Source organism: Hemitrygon akajei, unplaced genomic scaffold (assembly GCF_048418815.1).
Source record: "Hemitrygon akajei unplaced genomic scaffold, sHemAka1.3 Scf000115, whole genome shotgun sequence".
NCBI lineage: Eukaryota > Metazoa > Chordata > Chondrichthyes > Myliobatiformes > Dasyatidae > Hemitrygon > Hemitrygon akajei.
In genome coordinates this window covers 748,070-775,139 of record NW_027332001.1, presented here as the reverse complement: position 1 = coordinate 775,139, position 27,070 = coordinate 748,070, and the positions used below count along the sequence as shown (strand labels likewise).

General features: G+C 45.3%; 1 protein-coding gene across 3 annotated transcripts in view; it reads right to left on the bottom strand.

The window, feature by feature from the left end:
• The window catches only part of LOC140723463 (NACHT, LRR and PYD domains-containing protein 3-like), a 59,169-nt gene extending 39,899 nt beyond the window's left edge, over positions 1-19,270 (bottom strand). For all 3 annotated transcript variants that reach the window (XR_012097905.1, XM_073038036.1, XM_073038037.1), the window contains exons 1-4: positions 18,941-19,270; positions 9,363-9,459; positions 6,149-6,433; positions 5,418-5,584 (exon numbers count right to left, since the gene is read on the bottom strand). Coding sequence is in view for 2 of the 3 variants with exons in the window: in XM_073038036.1 (XP_072894137.1) it covers positions 5,418-5,584; positions 6,149-6,433; positions 9,363-9,372 (462 nt within the window). In the remaining variant the exon portion in view is untranslated. The remainder of the gene's footprint in view (positions 1-5,417; positions 5,585-6,148; positions 6,434-9,362; positions 9,460-18,940) is intronic.
• Between the last annotated feature and the right edge of the window lie 7,800 nt (positions 19,271-27,070).

The following is a 27,070-nucleotide window of genomic DNA, read 5'->3' as shown; positions in this document are numbered from 1 at the left end:
GAGAATGAAGTTGAGAGGGATAGTAAATTACCTATGATGTAATGGCGGAGCAGAATCCATGGGCCTAATGGCCTATTTGTGCTTCGATGCCTTATTGTCTTATGATGTGTAAAGGCAACATCTCTCTCTCTCTCTCCTTCTCTCCCTCCCTCTCCCTCTCTCTCTCTCGTTATCCATTTCATAGGATGATAATGGTTCCTTTCAGTCAATTAGTTGGGTGGTAGAAAGGAGCAACGTGTGTGTGAATGGATTTTAGGTGCGTAGGTCATTGCACCGGTTCAGATCCACCCTCTCGACCCTACGAGAAGGGTCATCCGCCTTATCCGTCTTATCTTTCGTCCTGCAGCGTGTCCAGCCACCCTCCTCACCAGGCCAGCCTGGTGGGGGAGCTGGTTTAGTCACCGACCATCAAACCATGCGACAGGTAGTACTGGGTTACATGGTACCGGTAGCACTCAGATGAGTGACCTGACCAGAACATACACCTATGATGGAACTAATGTAATCGGGGATGCAAGGGAACATGGATGGTCTTAGGCCATTGCTCTGAGAAACAAGAGGAATGATGTCCCGGGTTGGAATGATTGATCTCCTAGAACAGTTACCAGTAGGGAATTGGAAAGGCTTTCCATAACACCAATAATGGACAACAATTATGGAATAAATCAGCATAATTCCCTGATGGCCCACTGCACTGTAAAATAATCCCTCAGTTTCACTGCTACCAGGTCTGAGGAGTTACAGTTGTGAAAAAGATTTAACAAGAGATTTAAGAGATCGATGATTCAGCTTACAGAGAGGAGGTGCAGCGGCTAAGGGACTGGTGCAGAGCCAACAACCTGTCTCTGAATGTGAACAAAACAAAAGCGATGGTTGTTGTCTTCAGGAGGGCAAGGAGTGACCACTCCCCGTTGAACATCGAAGTCTCCTCGGTAGAGATCGTTAAGAGCACCAAATTTCTTGGTGTTCAGCTGGCGGAGAAACTCACCTGGTCCCTGAACACCAGATCCATAGCAAAGAAAGCCGAGCAGCGACTCTACTTTCTGCGAAGGCTCAGGAAAGTCCATCTCCCAGCCCCCATCCTCATCACATTCTACAGGGGTTGTATTCAGAGCATCCTGAGCAGCTGTATCACTGCCTGGTTCGTAAATTACACCATCTCAGATTGCGAGACCCTGCAGCGGATAGTGAGGTCAGCTGAGAAGATCATCGGCGTCTCTCGTCCCGCCATTACAGACAATTACACCACACGTAGCATCCACAAAGCTAACAACATTCTGGAGGACTCCACGCACCCCTCATACAAACTCCTCTCCCTCCTGCCATCTGGGAATAGGCACCAAAGAATTCGGGCTGTCACGACCAGACTATGTAACTGTTTCTTCCCCCAAGCTATCAGACTCCTCAGTACCCAGAGCCTGGACTGACACCAACTTACTGCCCTCTACTGTGCCTATTGTCTGTTTATTATTTGTTGCAATGCCTGCACCGTTTTGTGCACTTTATGCGGTCATGGGTAGGTCTGTAATATTTTTTCTGTGTTCTTTGTTACGTAGTTCAGTGTACTTTTCGTACTGTTTCATGTAGCAGCATGGTCCTGAAAACAAGTTTTCCCGTCTTGCCTTTGGATAATACCTGTCTGATTCATTACGTACAGCGTCAATGAATCCCATCGAGAACAGCGTCACTCACGGGTGTAAAACACTTGATTTTCTAATACCACTCATGGATGAATAAGTCATATCTAGGACAAGTCAGTCACTGTTTGTGAGCTCGAAGGAGAGTGACCTGAAATGGTGTGTCCCTGTCTCTCATTAGTTAGATATTCAACAAGTTATCAGATTTCTTTTTCGTTTTGTTCCTTCCCTTTCAGGACAACCTATTGATCTTCTTCCTTCTTAGGACAACCTGTTGATTTTTGGGATCATGAGATATCAGCAATTCAACAGATTTATTTTATGTTTTGTGCTTTCTTCTTCCCTTTTAGATCAAACTATTGACTTTTGTGGTCATGAGATATCAGCTTTGTGCGTGATCTTTCACGCCTAACCTATCTTAGAGATTTTTGGGGAAGTTGCCTGGAAATTTGCTGTAGGCCAAGGTTGTGGATATTGTCTACATGGACTTCAGCACGGTATTTGACAAGTTCCCTCATAGCAGGTCAGTCGAGAAGTTTCAGTTGCTCAGCATTCGAGATGAGGTAGTAAACTGGATTAGACACTGGCTTTTTGGAGGAATCCAGAGTGTGGCTATAGACTGTTGCATATCTGATGGGCGCCCGTAACTCGTGTAGTGTCACGGGGATCGGTGCTGTCCGTTGTTGTTTGTCATCTATATCAATGATCTGGGTGAAATTATGGTTGACAGCATCAGCAAATTTGCGGATGACACCAACATTGGGAAGGTGCAGTGGACAAAGAGGAAGAGTACAAGAGCTTGCAGTGAGATCTAGACCAACTGGAGAATGGGCTGAAAAGGCGCCGATACAATTTAATGCAGACAGGTGCAACATGTTGCTCTTTGGAGGGACCAATCAGGGTAGATCTTACACAGCGACCAGTAGAACAAAGTGATCTGGGAATACAGGTACATAAGTCATTGAAAGTGGCGGAAAATGTTGATGGGTTCTGAAAGAAAGTTTCTTAGCGCATTAACCTTCATAAATGGAAATGTTGTGTACAGTAGATGGGATATGATGTTGTATAAGATGTTGGCAAGGCTTTGTTTGGATATTACGTGCAGTTCTGCTCAACTACCTACAGGACAGATGGAAATAAGTTTGTAAGAGTACACAAAAAAATTACAAGGATATTTCCGGGACTAGAAGATCTAAGATATAAGAAAAGAATGAACTGGTTAGGAGGTTATTCATTGGAAAATGGAAAACTGAGGGGAGATTTGAGAGAAGTTAACATAATTACATGGGGTATAGATAGGATAAATGCAAGCAGGCATTTTGTATTGAGATAAAGAGCAACTACAACAAGAGGTTATCAGTAAAGGGTGAAAGGTGAAATGTTCAAGGGATACAAACGTGAAACTTGTTGACTCAGAGGGTGCTAAGAGTGTGAAACTAGCTAGCAGCGCAAGCAGTACAAGCGGTTAAGAGAAGTCTGGATAGATACATGAATGGTAAGAGTATAGAGCGCCATGGCCCGGTGAAGGTAAATGTGAATCGGTAGTTTACAAAGTCCGGCATAAATCCAAAGGGTTTCTACAGTTATGTTAACAGCAAAAGGATAGTGAGAAATAAAGTTGGTCCATTAGAGAATCAGAGTGGACAGCTATGTGTGGAGCCGAAAGAGATGGAGGAGATTGTGTACAATTTCTTCGCTTCGGTATTCAATAAGAAGGATATTGAATTGTGTAAGGTAAGGGAAACAAATAGGGAAGTTATGGAAACTATGACGATTAAAGAGGAGGAAGTATTGGCGCTTTTCAGGAATATGAAAGTGGATAAATCTCCGGATGCTGACAGGATATTCCCTAGGACCTTGAGGGAAGTTAGTGTAGAAATAGCAGGGACTCTGACAAAAATATTTCTAATGTCATTTGAAAGGGGGATGGTGCCAGAGGATTGGCGTATTGCTTATGTTGTTCCATTGTTTAAAAAGGGTTCTCAGAGTAAACCTATCAATGATGGGCCTGTAAGTTTGACAACAGTGGTGGGTAAATTAATGGAAAATATTCTTAGATATGGTATATATAATTATCTGATTAGACAGGGTCGGTTTAGGAACAGTCAACATGGATTTGTGCGTGGACGGTCATGTTTGACAAATCTTATAGAATTTTTTGAAGAGGTTACGAGGAAAGTTGACGAGGGTAAAGCAGTGGATGTTGTCTATATGGACTGAAGTAGGGCCTTTCACAAGGTTCCACACGGAAGGTTAGTTAGGAAGGTTCAATCCTTAGGTATTAATATTGAAGTAGTAAAATGGATTCAACAGTGGCTGGATGGGAGATGCCAGAGAGTAGTTGTGGATAACTGTCAGGTTGGAGGCCGGTGACTAGTGGTGTGCCTCAGGGATCTGTACTGTGTCCAATGTTGTTTGTCATGTACATTAATGATCTGGATGATGGGGTGGTAAATTGGATTAGTAAGTATGCAGATGATACTAAAGTAGGTGGTGTTGTGGATAATGAAGTAGGTTTTCAAAGCTTGCAGAGAGATTTAGGCCAGTTAGAAGAGTGGGCTGAAAGATGGCAGATGGAGGTTAATGCTGTTAAGTGTGAGTTGCTACATTTTAGTAGGTATAATCCAAATAGGACATACATGGTAAATGGTAGGGCATTCAAGAATGCAGTAGAACAGAGTGATCTAGGAATAATTGTGCATAGTTCCCTGAAGGTGGAATCTCATGTGGATTGGTTGGTGAAGAAAGCTTTTGATATGCCGGCCTTTATAAATCAGAGCATTAGGTATAGGAGTTGGGATGTAATGTTAAAATTGTACAAGGCATTGGTAAGGCCGTTTTTGGAGTATTGTGTACAGTTCTGGTGACGGAATTATAGGAAAGATATCAACACAATAGAGAGAGTACAGAGAAGATTTACTAGAATATTACCTGGGTTTCAGCAGCTAAATTACAGGGAAAGGTTGAACAAGTTAGGTCTTTATTCTTTGGAGCACAGAAGGTTGAGGGGGGACTTGATAGATATATTGAAAATTATGATGGGCATAGATAGAGTTGAAGAGGATAGGCATTTTCCATTGAGAGTAGGGAAGTTTCAAACAAGAGGACATGAGTTGAGAGTTAGGGGCAAAAATTTAAGGGTAACACGAGGGGGAATTTCTTTACTCAGAGAGTGGTAGCTTTGTGGAACGGGCTTCCAGTAGAAGTGGTAGAGGCAGGTTCAGTATTGCCATTTAAAGTAAAATTGGACAGGTATTTGGACAGGAAAGGAATGGAGGGTTATGAACTGAGTGCGGGCCAGTGGGACTAAGTGACTGTAAGCTTTCGGCACGGACTAGAAGGGCCGAGATCGCCTGTTTCCGTGCTGTATTTGTTATATGGTTATGTGTTTAGCAGGTTTCCCTCCATCAAGTGCTGCTGTGTAGCCGGTTGGCTCAATTTACAATCTGACAGTTTAATAGTCATCCTGGATTAATGAGATGAGGTGAATATGGCCGACGGTTCAGCCAAGATTTGAAATTAGTTTCAGACTGAATGCCTGTTCGAAGTCCAGATATGCTGCCACTGCTCTGATATAACACTGATAAATACATCAGGTGAGAGAAGAAAAGGTGACACTGTGCTCCCCACCTTAACAGCTAGGACCAAATCTGGGAGAAACAAGTCAGAGATCAAAGTCTCCATTGCCATGTAGAACTCGTATAACGTGCAGGAGATTAATATTAATCACTATTCCCTCTGATACCAGCAGTTCGGAGACAATACACTAAATACACTCACCTCATTTTCTTCTGTACTGAAATGTCCCTCCTTTGTCAACATCGAACTGAGTCTTTCAACCTTTTCTTCAATTGCTTGTTTGAGTCTGTCTCCATAGAACTTTGTCAGTTGGTACAGTCGATATTCGCCCCCCTCTGCCAGGAGGTCAGAGATTGTAAACTCTGGCTCTGTGAATATAAAAAGGAAAATGTAGTCTTGAACTCAGATATCGCTCGTCTCCACCACTCTCACCCAACTCAACAAAAGCGTGCCTTGAACCTGCCTACAGATACAAACAATGGATTACTTCCCCATCTCCAACACCGGACTTAAAACCGACCCAATAATGCTCTGGGCATTACTTAATGGAAGGACCACATTTCATGCAAACCAGTCCATCCCCCATCCGACCCACTCATCTATTTCAATTTTGGATGGGCAATAAATGTTGGGACTGTCGGTAATATTCGCTTCCCAGAGATACTCTCTCCATCCTGGCGAATACATTTCCCCTGATTCACATCCTGGAAATACTCTCCTCACCTGGACAGCTGCATTTCCTCCAATACACATCCTGAAAATCCTCAGAGCAGGTAGTACTTTTCCTGTAGTGGGGTAACAGCTGCCCACTGCACCACATGTGACACACCCACACATTCCCCCTCTCCTCTGACCAACCCTCCACCAAGGTCTCAACTCTACCCTCCTCCCTGCCACATTCTGCGAACCGATCACCATCATATTTCACTCACCTGCTCCTTGTTGGGGACTTGACAATTCCGTATTCAATGAGCTTCCGAGCTGACAGGCAGACACCTCACTTGTGCTGGTTCCAGGGTCCGGATCGGTGTCTCTGACGCCACTATCTCGGGGCTGGATTTGCTCCACTTCCGCTACGGTCGTACTGCATTCTGGGACATTGCTCTCAATCTGACCCTGCTTCGATACCTTGCTTCTCTTGTCCCGATCATCTTTCCCCGATGATCTGCCTGGCAAAAACCTCTTCAGTACTTTCCCTATTCCTTTCGATTTCCTACCTGAAATAAGTGATGAATTGCAGGTCATACAAGTATGATTTAGATCTGAGCAAAACTGATTCAGACTGCAATGGAGCCGAGACTCTGGCTGACCAGATTTGGAGTGGAACTGTGCTGGGTAATGTGAAGCGTACATCCAGCCAGGTGACCATCCCGATAAGCTGGTGATTGGACACATTCACTCCCAGTAAGATTATAGGATAGAAACAGTAATACTGATCATTGAATTCACAGCAGTTGAACACACGGATGACCACGGGATCTTAATGCGACGGTGTCCGGTGACACTGGGAAATTAAATTAAAATTTGATGTCAAATTTACCGGCCTGTAATTTCTTGGATTACATTTAGAGCCTTTTTTAAACAACGGAGCAACATGAGCTATCCTCCAATCCTCCGGCACCTCACCCGTAAATACCAACATTTTTTTATTTATCTGCCAGGATCTCTGAAATTTCAACACGAGTCTCCTTCAGGTCCTGGGGATTTATCTACTTTGATTTGTCTGAAGATAGCAAGCACCTCCTCCTCTTCAATCTGTGTAGGTTCCATGACTTCACTACTTGTTTGCCTTATTTCCATTCACTCCATGCCAGTTTCCTCAGTAAATAGAGACGCCAAAACCCTATTTAAGATTTCCCCCAATTCTTTTGGTTCCATGCATAGCCGACCACTCTGATTTTCAAGAGGACAGACTTTATCCCATACTATCTTTTTGCTCTTAATATACCTGTCGAAGCTCTTAGGATTATCCTTCACTTTGAATATCAATCACATGCTTGCAGAGAACAACCTATCCCAATCCATACTTATTAGAACCTTTCTCATTTCTTCAAATGTGTCCTTTTTCCAGATTAGAACCTCAACGCGAGGACCAGATCTATCTTTATCCACGATCAAGTTGAAACTAATGGTGTTACGATCACTGGAACCAAAGTGTTCCCCAACACGCAAGTCCGTCACCTGACCTAACTCGTTTCCTAATAGGAGATCTAATATTACATCCTCTCTAGTCGGTACATCTATATATTGATATAGAAATCTTTCCTGAACGCATTTTGCAAACTCTCTCCCGTCCAGACTTTTAACATTGTGGGAGTCCCAACCAATATGTGGAGAATTAAAATCCCCTACTATAACAACTTTACGTTTCCTGCAAGTCTGCTATCTCTCTGCAGATGTGCTCTTCCAATTCTCGCTGACTATCGGGTGGTCTATAATACATCCCCATTAATGTGGTCATACCTTTCCTGTTTCTCAGCTCCATACATACAGCCTCGGTTGACGAGGCCTGTAATCTGTCTTGTCTGAGCACTGCTGTAACATTTTTCCTAACTAGCAATGCCAACTCCCCACCCTTCATTCCTCTGCCTCTACCACGTTTGAAATATCGGAACCCTGGACCATTAAGCTGCCAGTCCTACCCCTTCTTGTGCCCAAGTTTCACTAATGGTTAAAATGTTGTAATTCCATGTTCAATCCATAACCTCAGCTCGTCAGTCTTCGCCACAACAATCCTTGCATGAAAATAGACACTCCTCAGAAAACTATTACCACCACCAAAGTCTATTTCTGACTTTGCATGAACTCTTAACATCATTTATTTTCACCCCCGTTCCACTATCTGCTCTGGAGTTCTAGTTCTATAGAATGGACTAGATTAAGCAGGAAAGCGTGTAGTGGAGAATGACCAGTATGTCACTGGACTAGGAAAAGGGTTTTCTGTTGTATGGTTCGCCTGGAATAGTTTGCCCTGGATAATGGGAGCTTGAAGGGTGACGTTACATACGTACATAAAAATAATCGGGGGCGTAGATAGGGTAGATGGCCATAGTCTTTTTCCCGGGGTAGAGGAGTCTAAGACTTGAGGGCAGAAATTTAAAAGGGACCGAAGTGGCATTCGATGACGTGGTGGGTGATGGGTATAAATTACATGCATTCAGAGGAGGCAGTAAACACAAATAAAATTACAAAGTGGGCAGGGAAAAGGATTGAAGAAGTCTATAAGGGAAATTTGGGAAAAGCTTTGTGGGAAAATGGAGCAAGTTCAAAAGACATTTAGATCAGCATGTTGGGCCGAAGGACCTCTGTCCAGGCTGTAATCTCTTTTTTATTCCACCTGGAATCACAGAGTTGAGCACAATCACAATGCCTACTGGGGACTGAGACAGCTGGTCATTGGTTATACCGGGTTTTCCATCAGAGATCCTGGGAATTTAAAATCCAGGTAGCAAATCATCTATTGAGAACTCACCTTCATCATTTGTTCACAGCCCAGACATGGATTCGGATATTAAAACACCGAAGCAGACCGCATATTTATCTAGAGTGAACTGTCTTCTGATCCTCAACCATTCCCAACTCCGGCAATGTTCTCGGCTCGGCTACAGAAAACAGATTTCTGAAACTCCCTTCATCTCCTTTCCACAGCAGCCGAGAAAACCAGGAGGGAGTTGATAGCTGCCCTTCCAAAACCTGAAATGCTCGGTTATCACACAATCTGTGAATTTCTGGAAATGCTCCTATCATCAGGTTCTGAATTGTATAAATGAAAGTTGAATATATCTTACACATCATGGCCTGTCGAGAGGTAAAGCAGAAACTGTCCCTGGACGTTTACATAACCCACAAGCCCGCTGTTGCATTCCTGTGTTTCACTCGCAGCCACCTGATCCAGGAGTCCCTGCTCCTTTCACTCAGGTGAAGCTTTGCATGGTGGGTGGAGTGATTCGACCATCACCGGTGTCAGGTCCCTGAGCTGGAACTGTTAGGTTGATCAATTACTAAAGGCCGCTTTACCAGTGGGATCAATGACACTGCTTGATGCAAATTTTCTGTGCCCAGTTAACATCTGTGTAAGTTTCTTCATCTGTACTAGTGTGCGCCAACAGGATGAAAGTTTAATTATAAAGATCCCAGTGATCATACCTCTATCCATTCTGATTGTGACTGAGGGTTGTTGATTGTTGTCTTCTTGTTTACACTTTGGTCCCAGTGCAGTAAAGCCCCACCTGCTGGTGATGCCCTGAATTACAAACAAGCAGACAGTGAGTCAGAGAGAGTACTATTACTTTGTAAGTATGACAGAATCTCCATCCCCTGTATCAGAGCAGCAGTCGGCTTAGGGACAAAACATTCACTGTTCATATCAACTACTACACCATCTCTATATGTCTGCCCAGTGCATCTGCTGATAGAGTTACAGAGCAACAGATACAGACCTTTCAGCCAAACAAGACAATGCTGATAACAGTGCTCACCGAGATGGTCCCAATTTCCTGTGATGGGCCCATTTCCCCCAGGCCTCTTCATTCCATCTACACATTCAAACTGCTTCTGGAATTATACAACCGTTCCTGCCTCATCCACTTCCTCTGGCTCTTCCCTCCACATAATCACCAACTTCTGCATGAAACCGTTGTTGGTTTTACAATTTACCACTCCTCTGCCCATTCAGATCCCCTAGAAGCTACGATAATCTTCACTCTGAACACCATCTACTAATTTTGTGTCATCTGTGAACTTACTGGTCGAGCCTTGTACATTCACATCCAAATGTTTTTAAGGTAGTAACTGGTCTGGAATCTGATGGCGCGCGTCCTGAGGCACCTGTACCTTCCACCTGACGGGAACAGCGAGAAAAGTAAACCGCCTGCGTGGTGAGGATCTTTGATAATGGATGCTGCTTTTCGATGGCAACATTTCATGTAGATGTACTCAGTATTTGGGAGACCTTTACCCGTGACACCCTGGGCCAAACCTAGTACCTTTTGTAGGATTTTCTGCTCAATGGCATTGGTGTTCCCCGACCAGTCCATAATGCAGACAGTCAGCAGACTTTCCACCACACATCTACAGAGGTTTGCCAACGTTTTTAATGACATACCGAATCTCCACAGTTTCCTGAGGAAGTAGAGGCGCTGTTGCGCTTTCTTCACAATTATATTTACATGATGCGTCCAGGACAGGACCTCTGAGAGTGACACACAAGTATTTAAAGTTACTGACCCTGTCCATCTCTGATCCTCCGATGATTACTGGCTCAGGGATCTTTGCCTTCCATGTCCTGAATTCTATAATCAGTTTTTTGGTCGTATTGATATTGAGTGAGAGGTTGTTGTTATTACACCACTCAGCCAAGTTTTCAGTCTCCCTCCTGTATGCTGATTCACCACCTTTTGATAGAGTCCACAACAGAGGTATCATCAGCAAACTTATATATGTTGGTGGAGCAGTGCTTAGCCACACAGTCACAGGTGTAAAGCGAGGAGAGCAGGGGGCTAAGTACACATCCCTGTGGTGCTCCTGTGCTGATGGGGATTGTGGAGGAGATGTTTTTACCAATCTGAACTGAGTGAGGTCTACAAGTGAGGAAATCCAGGATCCAATTGCACAAGGAAGTATTGAGGTCAGGTCTTGGAGTTTACTGATTAGTTCTGAGAGGATGATGATTTTAAAGGTACTCTGATAATTTTTACTTTGAACTTCCTCAGCATCCCGTATGAGGCAAATGATATCGAGCTGCAGCTCCTGTTCCTGTTCTCTGAGGAGCTGCAGCTTGGTGCACCTCATGCAGATGTGGTTATCTTGAATTTCCAGTAACTTCTGTATTTGATTTTGAATACCGACTGTTTTCAAGGTGCTTGTGACACCCTGAACAGATTTTGCAGAAATGCAATGACCATATTCATTAGCTTTCTCTTCATTTCAATACAGTCCATAAGTCAATGTTCACAACATCCACCACCACCCCACCCCCCACCTCCCCACCTCACTGTCAATCTGTTACATCTGCTCCTGAGGTCACTTGCCTCTGCACTGAGGGACAGTGATCAGAGAATGAAAAAGTTATGCGACTCTCCTTCGTGGGCTGTTACTGAATAATGGCTCACGAAAAATAACCGAGAAAGCGAAGCTGTACATCATATGCTGAATTTAATTAGGACCAAGAGTAACGTGGCAGCATTCTGTAACAATGAAATTAAAGTTGTAATGGCTCTTTCTATCCTACCTCGTGCTGCATTTAAATCAACGTGTGCTGCTGCTCGTCTCCCCCGACTCACCGCCCCCGGCCGCGAGGGTCCTCTCCCAATCCCCGCAGACTCTCCCAACACAGAATGGAAAAGAAACTGCCGCCTATCCAGGAACAGTGAGCATGCGCAGTGATTGTTGCATCACCTGTGCGGGAGGCGGCGCCTCGAAATGAAACCCGCAGATGCTGCAGTTCTGCGGTAAAGTAAGAGGGGACACAGGTTGAACAAGATGGGAAGTGGATGAGGAGATGGAAACAGATTGGAGAAGGGATCAAGGACGGTTACTGATGGTCCTTCAGCAATACACAGATACTGAATTAATAGTAGATGCTACTGTATAAGATATTCTAAAATGACTGAGATAGAACAACAGGAAATTTGGCATATACCCTTCTCCCCTAACCAAATGTTATCAGTGCACCATGGAAAGTATCCCATCCAGATACTTGACACCTTCGTCTGGCTGCTGCTCCACCCATGACTGCAAAGAACTGCGGAGAGTTGTGGACACGGCTGAGCACATCATAGAAACCAACCTCCCCTCTATGAACTGCGTCTACACTTCCCACTGCCTCAGTAAAGCAGGCCGTGTACTCAAAGATCCCCACAACCTGGGACATTCTCACTTCTCACCCATTCCCCATTGGGGAGGAGCTACAAAAACCTGAAACCATGTACCACCAGGCTCAGGGACAGTTTCCATTCTGTTGTTATAATCAAACTGAATGTCCCCGGTGTGATAAGATGGACACCTGACCTCACCATGTAACTCGAAGTAACCTGACACTTTCTGCTCTGCACTTTCTCTGGAACCATAATGCTTTGTAACATTGTTATTGTTTTACCTTCTATCACCTCAGTGTACTGTTTAATGAATTGATGTGTGTTGATGGTACGCAAGACAACATTTTCAGTGAAACTCTATACATGACGATAATAAACAGATTTCTCATTTTAATGGTCTGGGAATTATTAGACAGCCTGGGTTGCCGGGTTGGATCATCTGCAGGGCGAGTTAAGTGATGTGTAGAAATTATTTTAGGAGCCCAGACACATGGAAACAATTATCGAACCCAGGTATCGATCCAGGTGAAGTTTGGATCAGCTACCGGCCAGGTGATGGGGATAAAGTTACCGGGATACACATCAATGGATGGGTTCAGTCCCGGACTCACCACCGCATCCCGCTCCTAGGACCACAGCATCAGGGGCTGGGCGGCGGTTCATCTCAGGAGGTTCGGTGTGAAGGTCCCGCAACCCGGACCCACCCAACAGGTTCTGTCTGAGAAGCGGTGGGAGGCCGGCTGTTCAGGGAAATAACGGGAATCACTGCCCAACATTGCTCGGGACCGACCTCTCAATTCTCACCTACGGGATCTCGTTCGTCTCGGCCCACAGAGAATGATCTTTTCCCCAGCTCCCCTCCCCAGGGGGCGAGATCACTCTCCTGATCGCAACCCCACAAACGATCCGTCGTATCAATCCACAAAAAAAGTCACTGCCCATCCTGGGACGGAGCATGCGCAATGTGACCTCGCGTCACAGAGCGGGGGCAGGGCCTCAGAAACAACCCTGCTGATGCTGCCGATCTGCAGTAAAAATGGAGCGGGAAACAGGGTCATGTGATGGGCGCAGGGTCTCTCATTTAAACCACTGACTCTGCTCCTTTCTGGTCACATGCTGCATGATCCACAATTTCCACATTTCAAATTTACACCAACTACATTTTTAATTTTTCTCTTGGCATCTTTCCCGTCCCATCCCTGCACCTCCTGGGTCACAGAGATACGTGTTCGATTCCCATTACTACACAACAGACAATTCAGACCCAAAAAGAAATTGTGCATTCAAACCACTTTCATGTTTGCAAACACTAATATCAATTTATATTCCCCCGGGCTCAATTGACAGAAACTCTGAAACATCAAGTGAGAAACAGCAGGACGTGAACACTCAGCCCCTCTCACCATCAACCAGATAATGGCTGCTCTCCCACCACAGCCACGTTTCGTTCCAATCCTCAATCGTGTTAGTATGGGGAACAGGCTCTTACACCATTTTCCAGGTACAATCTCAACAAAGCTCAAATAATTGTTAAAGTAATTTCCAGTCTTATACCAATGAGTCTTACAATCAATACAATGTACTCTTGACCTCCCTCCCTGTCTACTGCATCTCAGTACCTCACTATTTAAGCACTCAGTGTTTCTGTTTCTCTACAGAACTGGGTGATCTCACATTTCCCACATTGGACTAGCTGACCTGTTGTTCCCACTCACTCCTTTTTCCTTTGTTACGCTTAAAATTCTCGACAACAGGCACAGTACATAGAACAGTACAGCGCAGGAAATGGCCCTTCGGCCCACAATGTTGTGCCAACCAAATAAATTTGTTATTCAAAATGTCAACCAATCAAATGACTTGTGCGTATAAAGTATTCATATTCTTCTATTTTCCGCACATTCGTGTGCCTATCGAAACGTCTCTGAGACGTCCCAAATGTGTTTGCCTCTACCACGACCCCAGGCAGCACATTCCAGCGACCCACCACTCTCTCCGTAAGAAACACTTATCACTCACATCTCTTTTAAAATTTACCCTCTCACCTTAAATGCATGGCCTCTCGTGTTAAACATTTCTACCATTGTAAAATGATATTCTCTGTCAACTCTACCTATGCCTCTCATAATCTTCTCATCTCACTCCAGCCTGCATCGCTCCAGAGAAAACAACCCAAGTTTGTCCAAACTCTCAGTATAGCACATGCCCTCTAATCCAGGCAATATCCTGGTAAACCTCTTCTGCGCCCTCTCCAACGCCTCAACATCCTTCCTAGAATCGGGCAATCAGAACTGCATGAAATACTCCATATGTGGTCTAACTCGAGTTTTATAAAGCCGCAACACAACTGCCTGACTTCTGAAATCAGTGCCTCGAATAACAAAGTTACGCATGCTATTTGCCTTCTTAACCACCCGATCAGTCTGTGTAGTCACTTTCAGAGAGCGATGAACTTGGACTCTAAGAGCCCTGTGCTCATTGACACTGGTAAGGGTCTTGCATTTACATTCAACCTACCGAGGTGTCAAGATGATCATTACTACTGACATCTCACTCAAATTTCTCAGGTCCTGTTGAATTTATTGCCAAGTGCACAAGTACGGGAAGGTACAGGTACAGAGAAACACTGACTTGTGACAGCATCACAGGCAAGTACATTCAGATAACACATGGAGCATGAATTAAGCAATTCTGTGTCATTAGCAATGTAGAAATATGGTTTGATGTCATTAAAGATATATAAATACTCATTTTGTGTCAATAACAGACTTGGAAATGTTGAATTTCCTCTTTCAGCCAAATTGTTGACACCGTTTTGGAAACAACTGGGCTCCAACCAAATCCCTACAACACTCACTGGGACATCCTGAAGGCCCACGAAGGTCTGGTTATTCCTTCTCTTTAAATATATGGACAACAGGAACAGGAGCCGGCCACTTGTCCCTTCTACCTCGTCCTGTCATTCAATAAGACGGTGGGCCAGTCCATCCTTGCCCCCACGACACCACTCCAAACGTCACTTTTCCCGGAGCATAGGCCCCGCTTGCAGGTCAACAGTCTGCCGGTATTTACCCTAACATAGTGAATCCCTCTGCTCGGCACCACCGTGGGCTCAGATATTTCCACAGATGAGTCCCCTCTGTCCCCACCGGGACAAACATCCTGTCCGCTCTTTCTCACACCATCTTCATCCTTTCAATAAAATCCCCCTTCTATCCCTCCTTCTTCTGCCGGGATCCCACCCTCCCCGGGGATCCAGCATCAGGGTCACGGGCCGAGCGATCTCCTCCCACCTCTCAGCGACACATCAGACTTCGACCGCTGGATACGTCCCCAACTCCCTTTGGAGGGAAATGAAAATAAGTCAAAATTCGGGATATTCAATATGAGATTTGTTCCGCTTTGATGGGTAGTCGGTGGCGGGAGGGGACGTCGGTCAGCGGGGATAACGACCTCTTGGCTGCTCCGTCTCCGCTATTGGGTGTAACCAGTGACTGACATCTCTTCGCATCGATGGGAATAACACGGCTTGTAAACACTCTGTTGAGAGCGCCATTGCGGGAGAGGTGACGTGATTAGTACTTCAACCAATAACCCCTCTCAGCGCGAGCGCTGGGCATCGGGAGTATGACGTAAAATACCGCACATGTGACGTCAGATCCCGATGTGGGGGCGGGGGGGACTTGTGCTTTAAAATACCTGAATGGACGTTTAATTTGATTTCCGAGGAAAAACAAAATCAATCATGGGAATCGCCCGGCTGTACCGTGCTGTTGTTGAGTGGGCAGCGTGCTGTTTGTCTCGAGTTGGGTCACAGAATCCCAAAATTTTGGGGAGGATTTTCTGTGTAACCATATAACAATTATCGCACGGAAACAGGCTTTCTCGGCCCTTCTAGTCCGTGCTGAACGCATTACTCTCACCTAGGCCCACCGACCTGCATTTAGCCCATAACCCTGCATTCCTTTCCTGTCCATATACCGATCCAATTTTTCTGTAAATGACAATATCGAACCTGCCTCTACCACTTCTACTGGAAGCTCGTTCCACACAGCCACCACTCTCTGAGTAAAGAAAATCCCCCTCGTGTTACCCCTAAATTTTCCCCCTAACTCTCAGCTCATGTCCTCTTGTTTGAACAGGCGGATCCTGTTTCCTTATGGTGCACTGTCTTGTTGTTTAGTATTTTGAAAAACAGTTGTTTTACTAGTGCAAACCAGAAATGCCAGCCGGGTCTGCACACAGTCTATTAGACAACAGAAGACCTCTCAGTTCTGCAGTGTTTAAGTCCTTGTAAACTAAACACCCTGACAATGTGGACCATAGGTACTCATTCCTCTAAAAGCCAGGATATCATTCAGTCAACTGATCGCTGAGAGAATTACGCTTTTTAATCGTTAAATTTTTCCCAGAGTCGCATGGATGGAGTTGATGGAGAGGTCGGCAGTGTCACAGAGAAATGGCCGGACAGCCGAGCCCTCTCCGTTGCTCCGTTGTCCCTCCGGCATCCGAACAATGGTGGCGATGTGGGGGCACTGGCCACTGTGGGGGGGGAGGGGTCTCTGCGGGGATCTTTTGTTATTTCCCCTAGGAATATTCTGACAGTGTGGGTATGATTTCAATATCCATCATTTCTTTCAACTAATTTCAATTAATTTCAACTGCTTCCGCACTCTGCCCCACTTGTGGTCCCACGCTGATCTTTCGCAGCCATGGAAATGCATAAATTGCGTGAAGAAGTCAGCAGTCCTGGCAGCATCCATGTTGACGTATCGGGCTGAAAAACTTCATCAGTACTGGAAAGGAAGGGGGAAGTGCCAGATGATTGATTGATTAGGGAGCCGTGGGTTGTGGTTCCAAGAGACTCGGGTCTGTGTGTCAGCAGCTGCCTGTTCGCGCTCATTCCTCATACAGGAGTGGCCTTTCTGCTGAAATTAAATCCAAATTATCCGACAATTCACTTTCAATGGGGAATGAGCAAAGTCGCTTTAATCCTTTCTCCTGCTGGGAAACCGAAAAAGCCTAGAACTTCATATCGGAGACATCACTTACATCTGATGCTCTAACCGGATGACGTTCCAGGTCACCACAGTCTGACTTCCCGGGAAAGCGAAAATGGACCTGCACCTGGATCTGGACCTGGGTGTTTAACCTGCGCGGACAGTTCAGTCTGAGATGGTGCATAAATTGGCATTTCCGGCACCAATGGAACTAAATAACTGGCACGTCACCTGACGATAGTTGTCTGGTAGATGACGGTTTCCCAAATAATCTCAGCGTGAGCGCGGGAGCGCGAGGGTAACGAGCTCCGCGAGCGCGCGCGTGTCGGGCAGTGGGCGGGGCTAGTGTGCGAGAGCCCCAGGGAGTTTGCAGCATGATTAATAGGAAACGGGGAGCGCGTCTCTAGGTCCGATACCGAACTGTCCAGCACTCCGAGTTCGTTAAACATTCAACCCCATAACGCAGCTGGAGCGCATAAATAACGCATAAAGCTGGACGTAAATAATTAATGTTTTCAGTTCAAATACATAAATAAAATTCAATCTCCCTTCGCATGCAGTCATTATACCAGCTTACATTAATTAAATTGTCAGAGCTTTTCTAGTTAACATACGAGCATGCATAACTTGACCACACGGCCCCTAGAAACTGCTGCAGATCATGAAATCATGGTTGATCAGATCTAAAATTTCATTACGTATTCCCCCATGTCCATCCCTGTAACACTTCAAACCCACTGTTTATCAAGAATCCCGTGCTTAAACAGAACTACAGCCTTTGCTTCCACTGGCGATTGAGGGGAAGAGTTCAAATTGCTCACAATCAACACAGGGCCAGTAGATATATTTGTCTGAAATAAGAAACTCTGAAAAGGGAACAGGTGTTTGCTGTACAGATCCTGCACGCTTGCTTTGAAACAGGTGCCATTGTTCTGGAGATGTTATTAATCTTTACCTAACCTGTGGAAATGTAAATCATGCCAGCAGGAAACAGTTGGAACACAAAAGGCACCAGAGCCAGAAATGGCTTAAAAAGAAACAAATATCTCTTTGATCGCTGATCCAAAGCACAGACAACTGGTTGTTTGGAAATAAAGATCCGAAATAAATATAAAGCTGAAATATTCTCACCTTAATTCCCAAGAATACGGATACTGTATATCGTTTCTTACAAATAGCCCCACCCACTGCCACACACGGAACTCCTCGTAACCATGGCAATACAAACAATGCTGGAGGAACTCAGCAGGTCAGGCAGCTCTATGGATGAATGTAAACAGTCGAGGTTGCGGTTCGAGTCCCTTCATTAGGACTGGAATGAAAGGGGGAGGGGGGTAGATGACTGATTTGGAAGATGCGGCTTGTTGTTCTGTGAGACTCGGTGCTCAGGGTCTGCGAGCAAGCAGCTGCCTGTCCGTCACATTCCTCAGAACAGGGAGCGGCCGTTCCGCTGAAATCAAATCCAAACTTGTTCGACAAAACACTGTCGTTCAAATGTGAAGAAAGTTTAATATTGTATTTAACCCTTTCTGCTACATGGCGCGATGTAAAGAACGTTACCTGTAGCCTCCAACTGATTGTATTTTTTTTTCCGTAGATGCTGCCTGGCCTGGAGAGTTCCTCCAGCATTTTGTGTGTGTTGCTCGGAATTCCCGCATTTGCTGTTTTCTCTTGTTTGAGAGAAATCGGTGACGGGTCACTGCCCCGTGGGGTATCTCACATGTCACTACCGGGGTGAAAGGTTTCTTCTGCTCGCACTCTCGCTTCTCTTAATCCATTTGGACAGTAACTGACTTGTTAACATGAACATGTCAGGACTCCCTTCTCCCACTAAATTCACTCCCGATCTCACCCAAAGCCGAGCCTCGCTGTAAACGCTGAATAGTTGTACAGAATCATAGACAACACTTACCTCTGATGTAGTAACCGGACGGCGTTCAGTGTGCTCCCGGGAAATCACAGTCTGACTTCCCGGGTGACCGACAATGGTCCTGCACCGGTGTGCTCACCCTGTACGGAGAGTTGAGTCTGAGCTGCTGCTCCCGAGGCCACTCGGCTGTGATATGTCCGTCGCTCATTACAGATGGACAGGGCCGGGTGAGCCGGGGTAGAGCGGGACTGCCGCAGTCCGGGTCACACTAACTCTCACCGGCTCAGGACGGGTCTGACAGCGGGAGGAGGCGGGAGTGGGATCAATGTAGCAACCCTGAAGAGGAAAACAAACAGGCTGCGTTAACCTTTCTGTCCGGATTTCCGTGTGGATCTCTCCTTTTTCTTTCACCGCAAACAGTGGGGCGGAGTTTCTCTGTTTAACTCAGCGAGTCCCAGGCTGCGAATTTGATCCAGCCGGGTTTTGGGAGGGTTTGATCTCCGCCCTGTAGGTAAGAATGACTGCCCGGCGTAGGTATAGCTTCCGCTCAAACGTCCCTCATATGTTCAGGTACAGGGAGCCGTCTCTCAGCTGAAATTAAAGCAGACACGTTAGGCTGTATATATTCAGACTCAACCGGTCAAAGATTTTCTCAGCACTTCTCGATTCAGGGGAATTTACTAACATTCATTTATTAACTCTATCATTGAGAGATTATTCGGATAACTGTTGTCACCAGAATACCCCTCGCCCACGGTTAACAGCGGGTTCCATTTCACAAGCGGTGGATGTCGATCCACACCCCGCCGGAAATTCTTGTGGAAGTTGCTTCTCTTAAAAGTCATATGTTCTAAATGGCGGGGATGATGGGCTGATTGAACTGGGCGCTATTGAGGAAGTGATGCAAGGACTTAAGTAAGACTGAATGGCCGCCTGGGAGGGAGTGACGTACTCATCGAAAATGAGCTCCTGGGAGGGAGTTGTGTGCTGATTAAAATGTGAGCCTCACTTCTCTCAGTCCCCTGACCTAACCCTCACTCTCCCCATCCCTTTATCCCATCTATACCACTCATGATTTTGTAGACCTCCATCAAATCTCCGTCAAATCTTCTGTGTTCCAAGGAACAAAGTCATAACCTATTCAATCCTCCCTTATAACTCAGGTCCTCCAATCATGGTGACATCCTTGTAAATTTTCATTGTACTCTGTCAACCTGATTTAAATTTCCCCTGTAGGTACAATACGCAAACTGCACTCAATACTCCAAATTAGGCCTCATAAACTTCTGATGCAGCTTTAACATAACATGCAAACTTCTGTACTGAATTATTTATGAAGGCTAGCGTGCCAGAAGATGTATTTACTACCTTATCAAGGTGTGCCGCCACTTTCATTGAATATGGACCTGTATTCCGGGCGCCTTTGCTCTACCGCACTCCTCAGTACCCTACCGCTCACTGTGTAAGACCTACCCTAGCTGATCCTGCAGAAGTTCAGCTCCTCAGACTAGTCTGTATTAGATTCTATCTGCCATTCTCAGCCCACTTTTCCAGCGGGTCCAGATTCACTGCAAGCCAATAGTCTTCTTTGATGTTAGCCACATCTCCAAACTTAGCGTCATCCGGAAACGTGCTGATTCAATTAACCATTTTGCCATCCAAATCATTGTTATACATGTCAAACAGCAGCGATCCCTGCGGTATTTCACTAATCACATCTATTATCACTCACTGCCTTGTCCCACAATGGACAGTCTACTCTCATTTATTAGCTCACTCTGAATGCCAAACGAAATAATTTTCCTGATCAACCTGTCACGCGGGAACCTGTTAAATGCAAATAAACAACATCGACTACCTTGCCTTCATCAACTTTCTTGATGACAACCCATGTAACTTCCTCGAGGAAATCTGTACGATGGCCTGGAAAGCACAAAGTCATGCTGATAATTCCTAATCTGTCCTCAAATATTCAAATACTCATATGTCCGCTCCAATCAATAAATTTCCCAGTTCTGATGTCAGGCACAGTAACCCATAATTTCCTGCTTAATATTTTGGAAGAGTTTTTGAAAAGCGGAACAAAAATTATCTACGCTCCAATACTCTAGTAACTCACTCGTCGCTGAGCATAATTTTAATAAATTGGCTACGGCCCTACACTTTCCGCACTTGCTTCTCTTGGAGTCTGGCGTCGCCAGTCACTGGAGATTTATCCACTCTAATTTGCCTCAAGTCAGCAACCATGTTCTCCTTTGTAATCACTGTCACGTCCCTGACCTACTTCTGCTCTGTCTCACTTGTATAGATTCTATCGATTCCCCGAGTAAATACAGATGTAAAAACTCCATTTAAGAATTCCCCCATCTTTATTGTCTCCACCACTTAATTGACAAACTGAAAATCCATAAGGTAAATTTTGTCCCTTTCAATCCCTTTGTTCGTAAAATAACTGTGGAATCACATAGGATTCTCCATCACCTTGTCTGCAAGGGAAATGAGGGAATGTGGTGAAAAGCAAAATCAATATAATAGGTACGATTGATCGGATGGCCTGAAGTGTGTATATTTTAATACTAAGAGTTTAATGGGTCAGGGTGACATTTTAGACACGCCGGAAACTTGTTTGAGAGAGGGGCAAAAATGCGCGACTAATCTACCAGGTCATCGAAGTTTTATAAAAGATCGAGGAAGCGGTGAAAGTGGGGAGAGGGGGAGTTGCGCGACTAATCAGGGACAATATCACAGCTGCACTCAGGGGACATATAATGGAGGGGACAGTCACTGAGTCCATTTCAGTGGAACTCAGGACGAGGGAGGATGTAACCACACTGATGTACTACAGACGCCCAACAGTCACCGGGACATTAAGGCACAGTTATATAAACAAATTAAGAACATTTGTGAAAATAATAGGGTTGTTGTCATGGTGTATTTCAACGTCCCTAGTATAAAAGGGGTCCTACTTGGTGAAGGGTTTAGATGGGTCAGAATTTGCTAAGTGTAACTAAATAAGGGCAATAGGAGATCCAAAAGTGGTCACGAACAAACCTTGGCTAGTTGGATTAAGGTATGCCTGTATCGAAAACTAAAGCATTCTATACAAACATCAGTGGGATAACTCAAGGATGAACATTTGTTTGGATGCACAGAATGTGGGTGAGGTACTTAATGAATATTTTATTTCAATACTTATGAAGAAAAAATGTAATGGAGCACTAGGAAACCCGAGCTCCATAGTGTATAAATGTGTTAGGGCCTTTCAAAGTCAGGGAAGAGGAGGTGTTGGGACTCCTAGTGAGTGGTATTAAGACAATAAGACCAGAAGACCTAGGAGTAAAATTATGAAATTTGGCACATCGAGTCTGCCCGCCATTTAATTATGGCAGATCCTTTCTTACCCCTCCTCAAACCCACTCCCTGGCCTGTTCCCCGGAAACTCTGATAGGTGAATGGGTCCCCAGAGCCTTATAGGATTTACTCCAGTTTATTGAATGGGGCAAGAGATGAGATTGCTGTTTCTTGACCAGTACTTTTCTGTCCTCTGCGAGGTTCCGGGGGGCTGGCAAGCCGCCAATTTTGCAACGCTCTTTATTAAGGGAACAATGGAAAATCCTGGAAACTATAGACCGGTGGGTCTAACGTCAGATGGAGTGAAGTTGCTGAAGCAAATTATTTGGAATAGGATTTTTTGAGTATTTGGAAACCACGGCCTAATTAGGGAGAACCTGCTTGGCTATGGGGGTAGGTCGTGCCTTTCCAAATTGATTGTGCGTTTTGACAAGAGGATGACAGAGATTGATGACGGTGGGGCACTGGATGTTGTCTACATGGATTTTAGTAGCCATTTGACAGTCCCTCATGGGAGGCTAATCCAGAAGAGGAGGATGCACGGGATCCGCAGCGAACTCGCTGTTTGAATTCAGAACAGGTTTGTGCATGGACGACAGGTGGTAGCGGCTGAAGAGACTAACTCGAGCTGGTGGTCTGGAATTAGTGGAGATCCGCAGGCGTCTGCGCTGGTACCACTGATGTTTGTGCTGTATATAAATAGTCTACATGAAAATGCAGAAGATTCGGTTGGTAGATTTGTGGATCATACCAGGACGGGTGGAATTGTCGATCGTGTAGAAGACTGGCAATAAATACAACGTGATACAGAACAGTCACAGATGTGGCTGAGAAATAGCAGATGGAGTTTAACCCAGATAAATATGAGGTGTTGAACGTCGGCAGGGCAAAATGCAAGGAGACAGTACACTGTTAGGAACAAGATCCAAACAGTTTGCTGAGCAGAGATATCTGTGATACAAATTCATAACTCAATGAAAGTGGCTGCACAGGTCGATAAGGTGGTCAAGAAGGCTTATGGAAGGCTTCTTGATATAGGACTGCCTATATCAGTCGAGGCATTGAGCTGAAATGATCGGAGATTATATTGCAACTTTATAAAACTCTAGTCAGGCCACATCTAGAGAACGTACTTTTCTGATCACACCACTGTAGAAAGGATGTCGAGGCTTTGGAGAGGGTGCAGAAGAGGCTTACAAGGATACTGCCCTGTACAGAGGGTATGAGTTATCATGAGAAGCTGAATAAATGGGCTGTTCACTGGAGCAACAAAGCTGAGCAGAGATCTGATAGAGGTTTAAAATATTATGAGAGGCTTACATGGAGTGGACAGGGGTTATCTGTTTCCCGGGATTGCAATGTCTGATACCAGAGGACATGTATTGAAGGCAGGAGGGGGTAGATTCAAGGGGGATGGGAGGGGTAAGCTTCTTTATTCAGAGTCGTGCTGCCTGGTGTGGAGGCAGAGGCAAAGACATTAGAGGTTTTTAAGAGACTTTTGGATAGGCACATTGATGTAAGGAAGACTGGGGATATGAACATGGTGTCGGTAGGAAGGATTAGTGTTTGTGTGCTTTGATTTGCCTCTGAGGTGCTTTGGAACTACATTGTGGGATACGTGGTCTGTTCCTGTGCTCTGCTGTGTTCTATGTGGACGAGTTCTCCAGTCTGTCCTGACTGAGCAATGACAGGACATTTCCCCGACTAGTAACGCCGCAACCCCCCTTTAATCCCGCCCACATTCTTGTATCTAAAACAACGGAACCCCGAAATTCTGAGCTGCCAGGCCTGCCGTCCTGTAAACAAGCCTAATGGCTACAGTAGATCATCTGCCTGTCCTTCAGTGATTATTACACTGAAATATTAGTTATATCCCCATCAGGACATTATCATATTGTTCTTAATCCTTTGATTCCTCACTCTCTCCCCACTCCTTACTCCCTCCCCTCTCCCCCTTTTACTCCACCTCTGTCTCTTTCCTATCCCACTCACAGGCTCTCTACCTCTCTCACTCACCCTCTCACCAACCTTCAGACCCTTTCTCTCACAATCTCCTGCTCTAACACCCTCTCTCCCCTCTCTGTCCGCTTTCTCCCTCTAACACCCTCTCTGTCCGCTCTCTCCCTCTCCTCCTCTAACCCCCTCTCTCCCCCTTTCTGTCCTCCGCTCTCGCCCTCTAACTCACCCTCTCTCCCCTCTCGTATTCCGCTCTCATCCTCTCCTCCTCTAACTCACCCTCTCTCCCCTCTCTGTCCTTTCTCTCCCTCTCCTCCTCTTACGCACCCTCTCTCCCCCTCTCTGTCCTCTCTCTCCCTCTCCTCATCTCTCACTCTTTGCTCTCTCGCCCCCCCATTTCTCCATCTTCCTGCCCCAAACAGTGAAACACATCTTCAGCTTTCCCCTCTCAAACTTCCATAGCCGCACCCTGCCCTATCCACCCCCAGCCCCGCTCCTGCAGCAGAAATGAGTAAATGCAATACTGAAGTGACTTTTCTCAGACCCGCATGAGGGTGAATTGTCAAACTGGTCCGATTTGATTTCAGCAGAAAGGTCGCTCCCTGTTCTGAGGAATGCGCCCGGACAGGCAGCTGCTTTCACACAGACCCTGAACTCAGAGTCAAACAGAACAAAAACCAGCATGTTCCAAATCAATGATCTGGCCTCTTCCTCATTCCTTTCCAATTCCACTGAGGGGTCTTGGTGCGAAACATCGATTAATGATTCAGTTCCACAGATGCTGCCAGACCTGCTGAGTTCCTGCAGCAGCTTCAGTGTTACCATGGTTACGAAAGATCTGCAAGAAGGAGCGTGTAGGGCAGTGGGCGAGGCAGGGTGAAACTACTTCAAAACGCATCCATGCTGTTGGAATATTTTTTGGGAATTAAGGTGTGAATATTTCAACTCCTGATATTTGTTTCAGATCTTTATTTAATGATCCCGTTGAATCATAGAGTGATAGAAACCGTAACACACAGTTGCAGGAACTCAGCAGGCGACGCAACATCAATGGAAAAGAGTACAGTCGATGTTTTGGGCGGAGACCATCAGCAGGCCCTTCACAGAAACAGGGCCTACGGCCGAGCCACTTAAACAGCCTACTCCCATCGACCTGCACCGGGGTCATAGCCCACCATATCCCTACCATCTAATCTTCTCTTAAGCATCGAAATCGAGCTCGCATGCAACACTTGTAGCTGGCAGCTGTGAGTGTAGAACATTCCCTCATATTCCTCTTAAACTTTTCACCTTTCACAGTTAACCCGTAACCCATGAACTCTGCTCGACTTTATCTTATCTATACTCCTCGTAATGTTGTATACCTGCTTCAAATCTCATCTCAATTATTTACTTTCCGAGGGATAAAGTCCTCAACTATTCAATCTCTCCTCGTATCTCAGGCTCCCCAGACCCAGCAACATCCAGCATTTTTTTCTGTATTCATTCAACGCTATTTAAAGTTTTCTGTAGGAAGGTGACCAGAAATACACACAATCCATCAATCCCGGCCTATCCAATGTCTTATACAACTTCAGAGTTAAATCCCATCACCCGTACTTACTGCAGCCATTTAAGAGAGCCAATGTGCCAAAAGCGCTCTTTCCTTATTACACCATCAACTTGTGGTGCTAAATTCAATAAATAGTGGATCTGCGTTCCTCGGACCCTTTGTTCTACCGCACTCCTCAGTGCAGCATTGTTCACTCTGTAAGACCTACCCTGTTTTGTTCCACCGAAAGGCAACATATCATGTCTGCCTGCATTAAATTCCATCTGGCATCTTAAGCCCATTTTTCCGGCTGGTCCAGATTCCACTGCAAGCTGTGATAGTTTATTTCACTCTCAACTACACCCCAATCTTGTTGCCGTCTGCAAATTTGTTAATACAGTTAAACACATTATCATCCAGATCATTGATATAGATGACCAACAACATCGGACCTAGCACAGATCTCTGCGGCTCTCCACCAGTCACAGGCCTCCAGCCAGAGAGGCAACCATGTACGACCATGCCCTGCCTTCTCCCACAGCACCAATGCCTACTCCAATTTTGTACCTCAACTTCAATGCCAAGCAATTGAATTTTCTTCGTCAACCTCGCACGCGGGACCTTGGCAAGTGTCTTGCTGAGCTCCATGTAGACAGCATCTATTGCCTTGCATTCATCAACATTCCTCGTAACCTCATCAAAAAACTGTAAGATTGCCCAGAACGCACAGTCATGCTGTAAAATCCTTATCAGTCCTGTCTGTTCAAATACTTTGAAATCCGGATTTCCAATAACTTTCGCACTACTGATATCATGCGCACCTGATTTCCTGGTTTAATTTTGAGCCTTTCTTATTCAGTGGAAGAACACTAGCTACCCTGTAATTCTCTTGTACTTGACCAGACGCTTAAAAAAAATATTTAAATATACCTGCTACTACCCCGGCAATTTCCGCAATGGCGTCTCTCTCTCTGTCCGAGGGAAAGACTTGTCAGCCGCTGGAGATTTATCTACCCTAATTTCCTTCGAGTCAGCAAACACCTCCTCGTCTGTAATCTGTATAGGCTCCATGACCTTACTTCTGCTTTGGCTCACTTCAATAGATTCTGTGTCCGTAAACACAGATGCAAAAAAAAAAAATCAATTTAAGATCTCTACCATCATTTTTGTCCCATACATAAATTACCATTCTGAAAATCCAAAGGGTCAATTCTCTCCCTTGCAATCCTTTTGCTTTGAGTGTATTGTCAACAAGTACACTCAAAAATTTCTATAGTTGTATCGTGGAGAGTATTCTGACAGGTTGCATTACTATCTGGTATGGAGGGGCTACT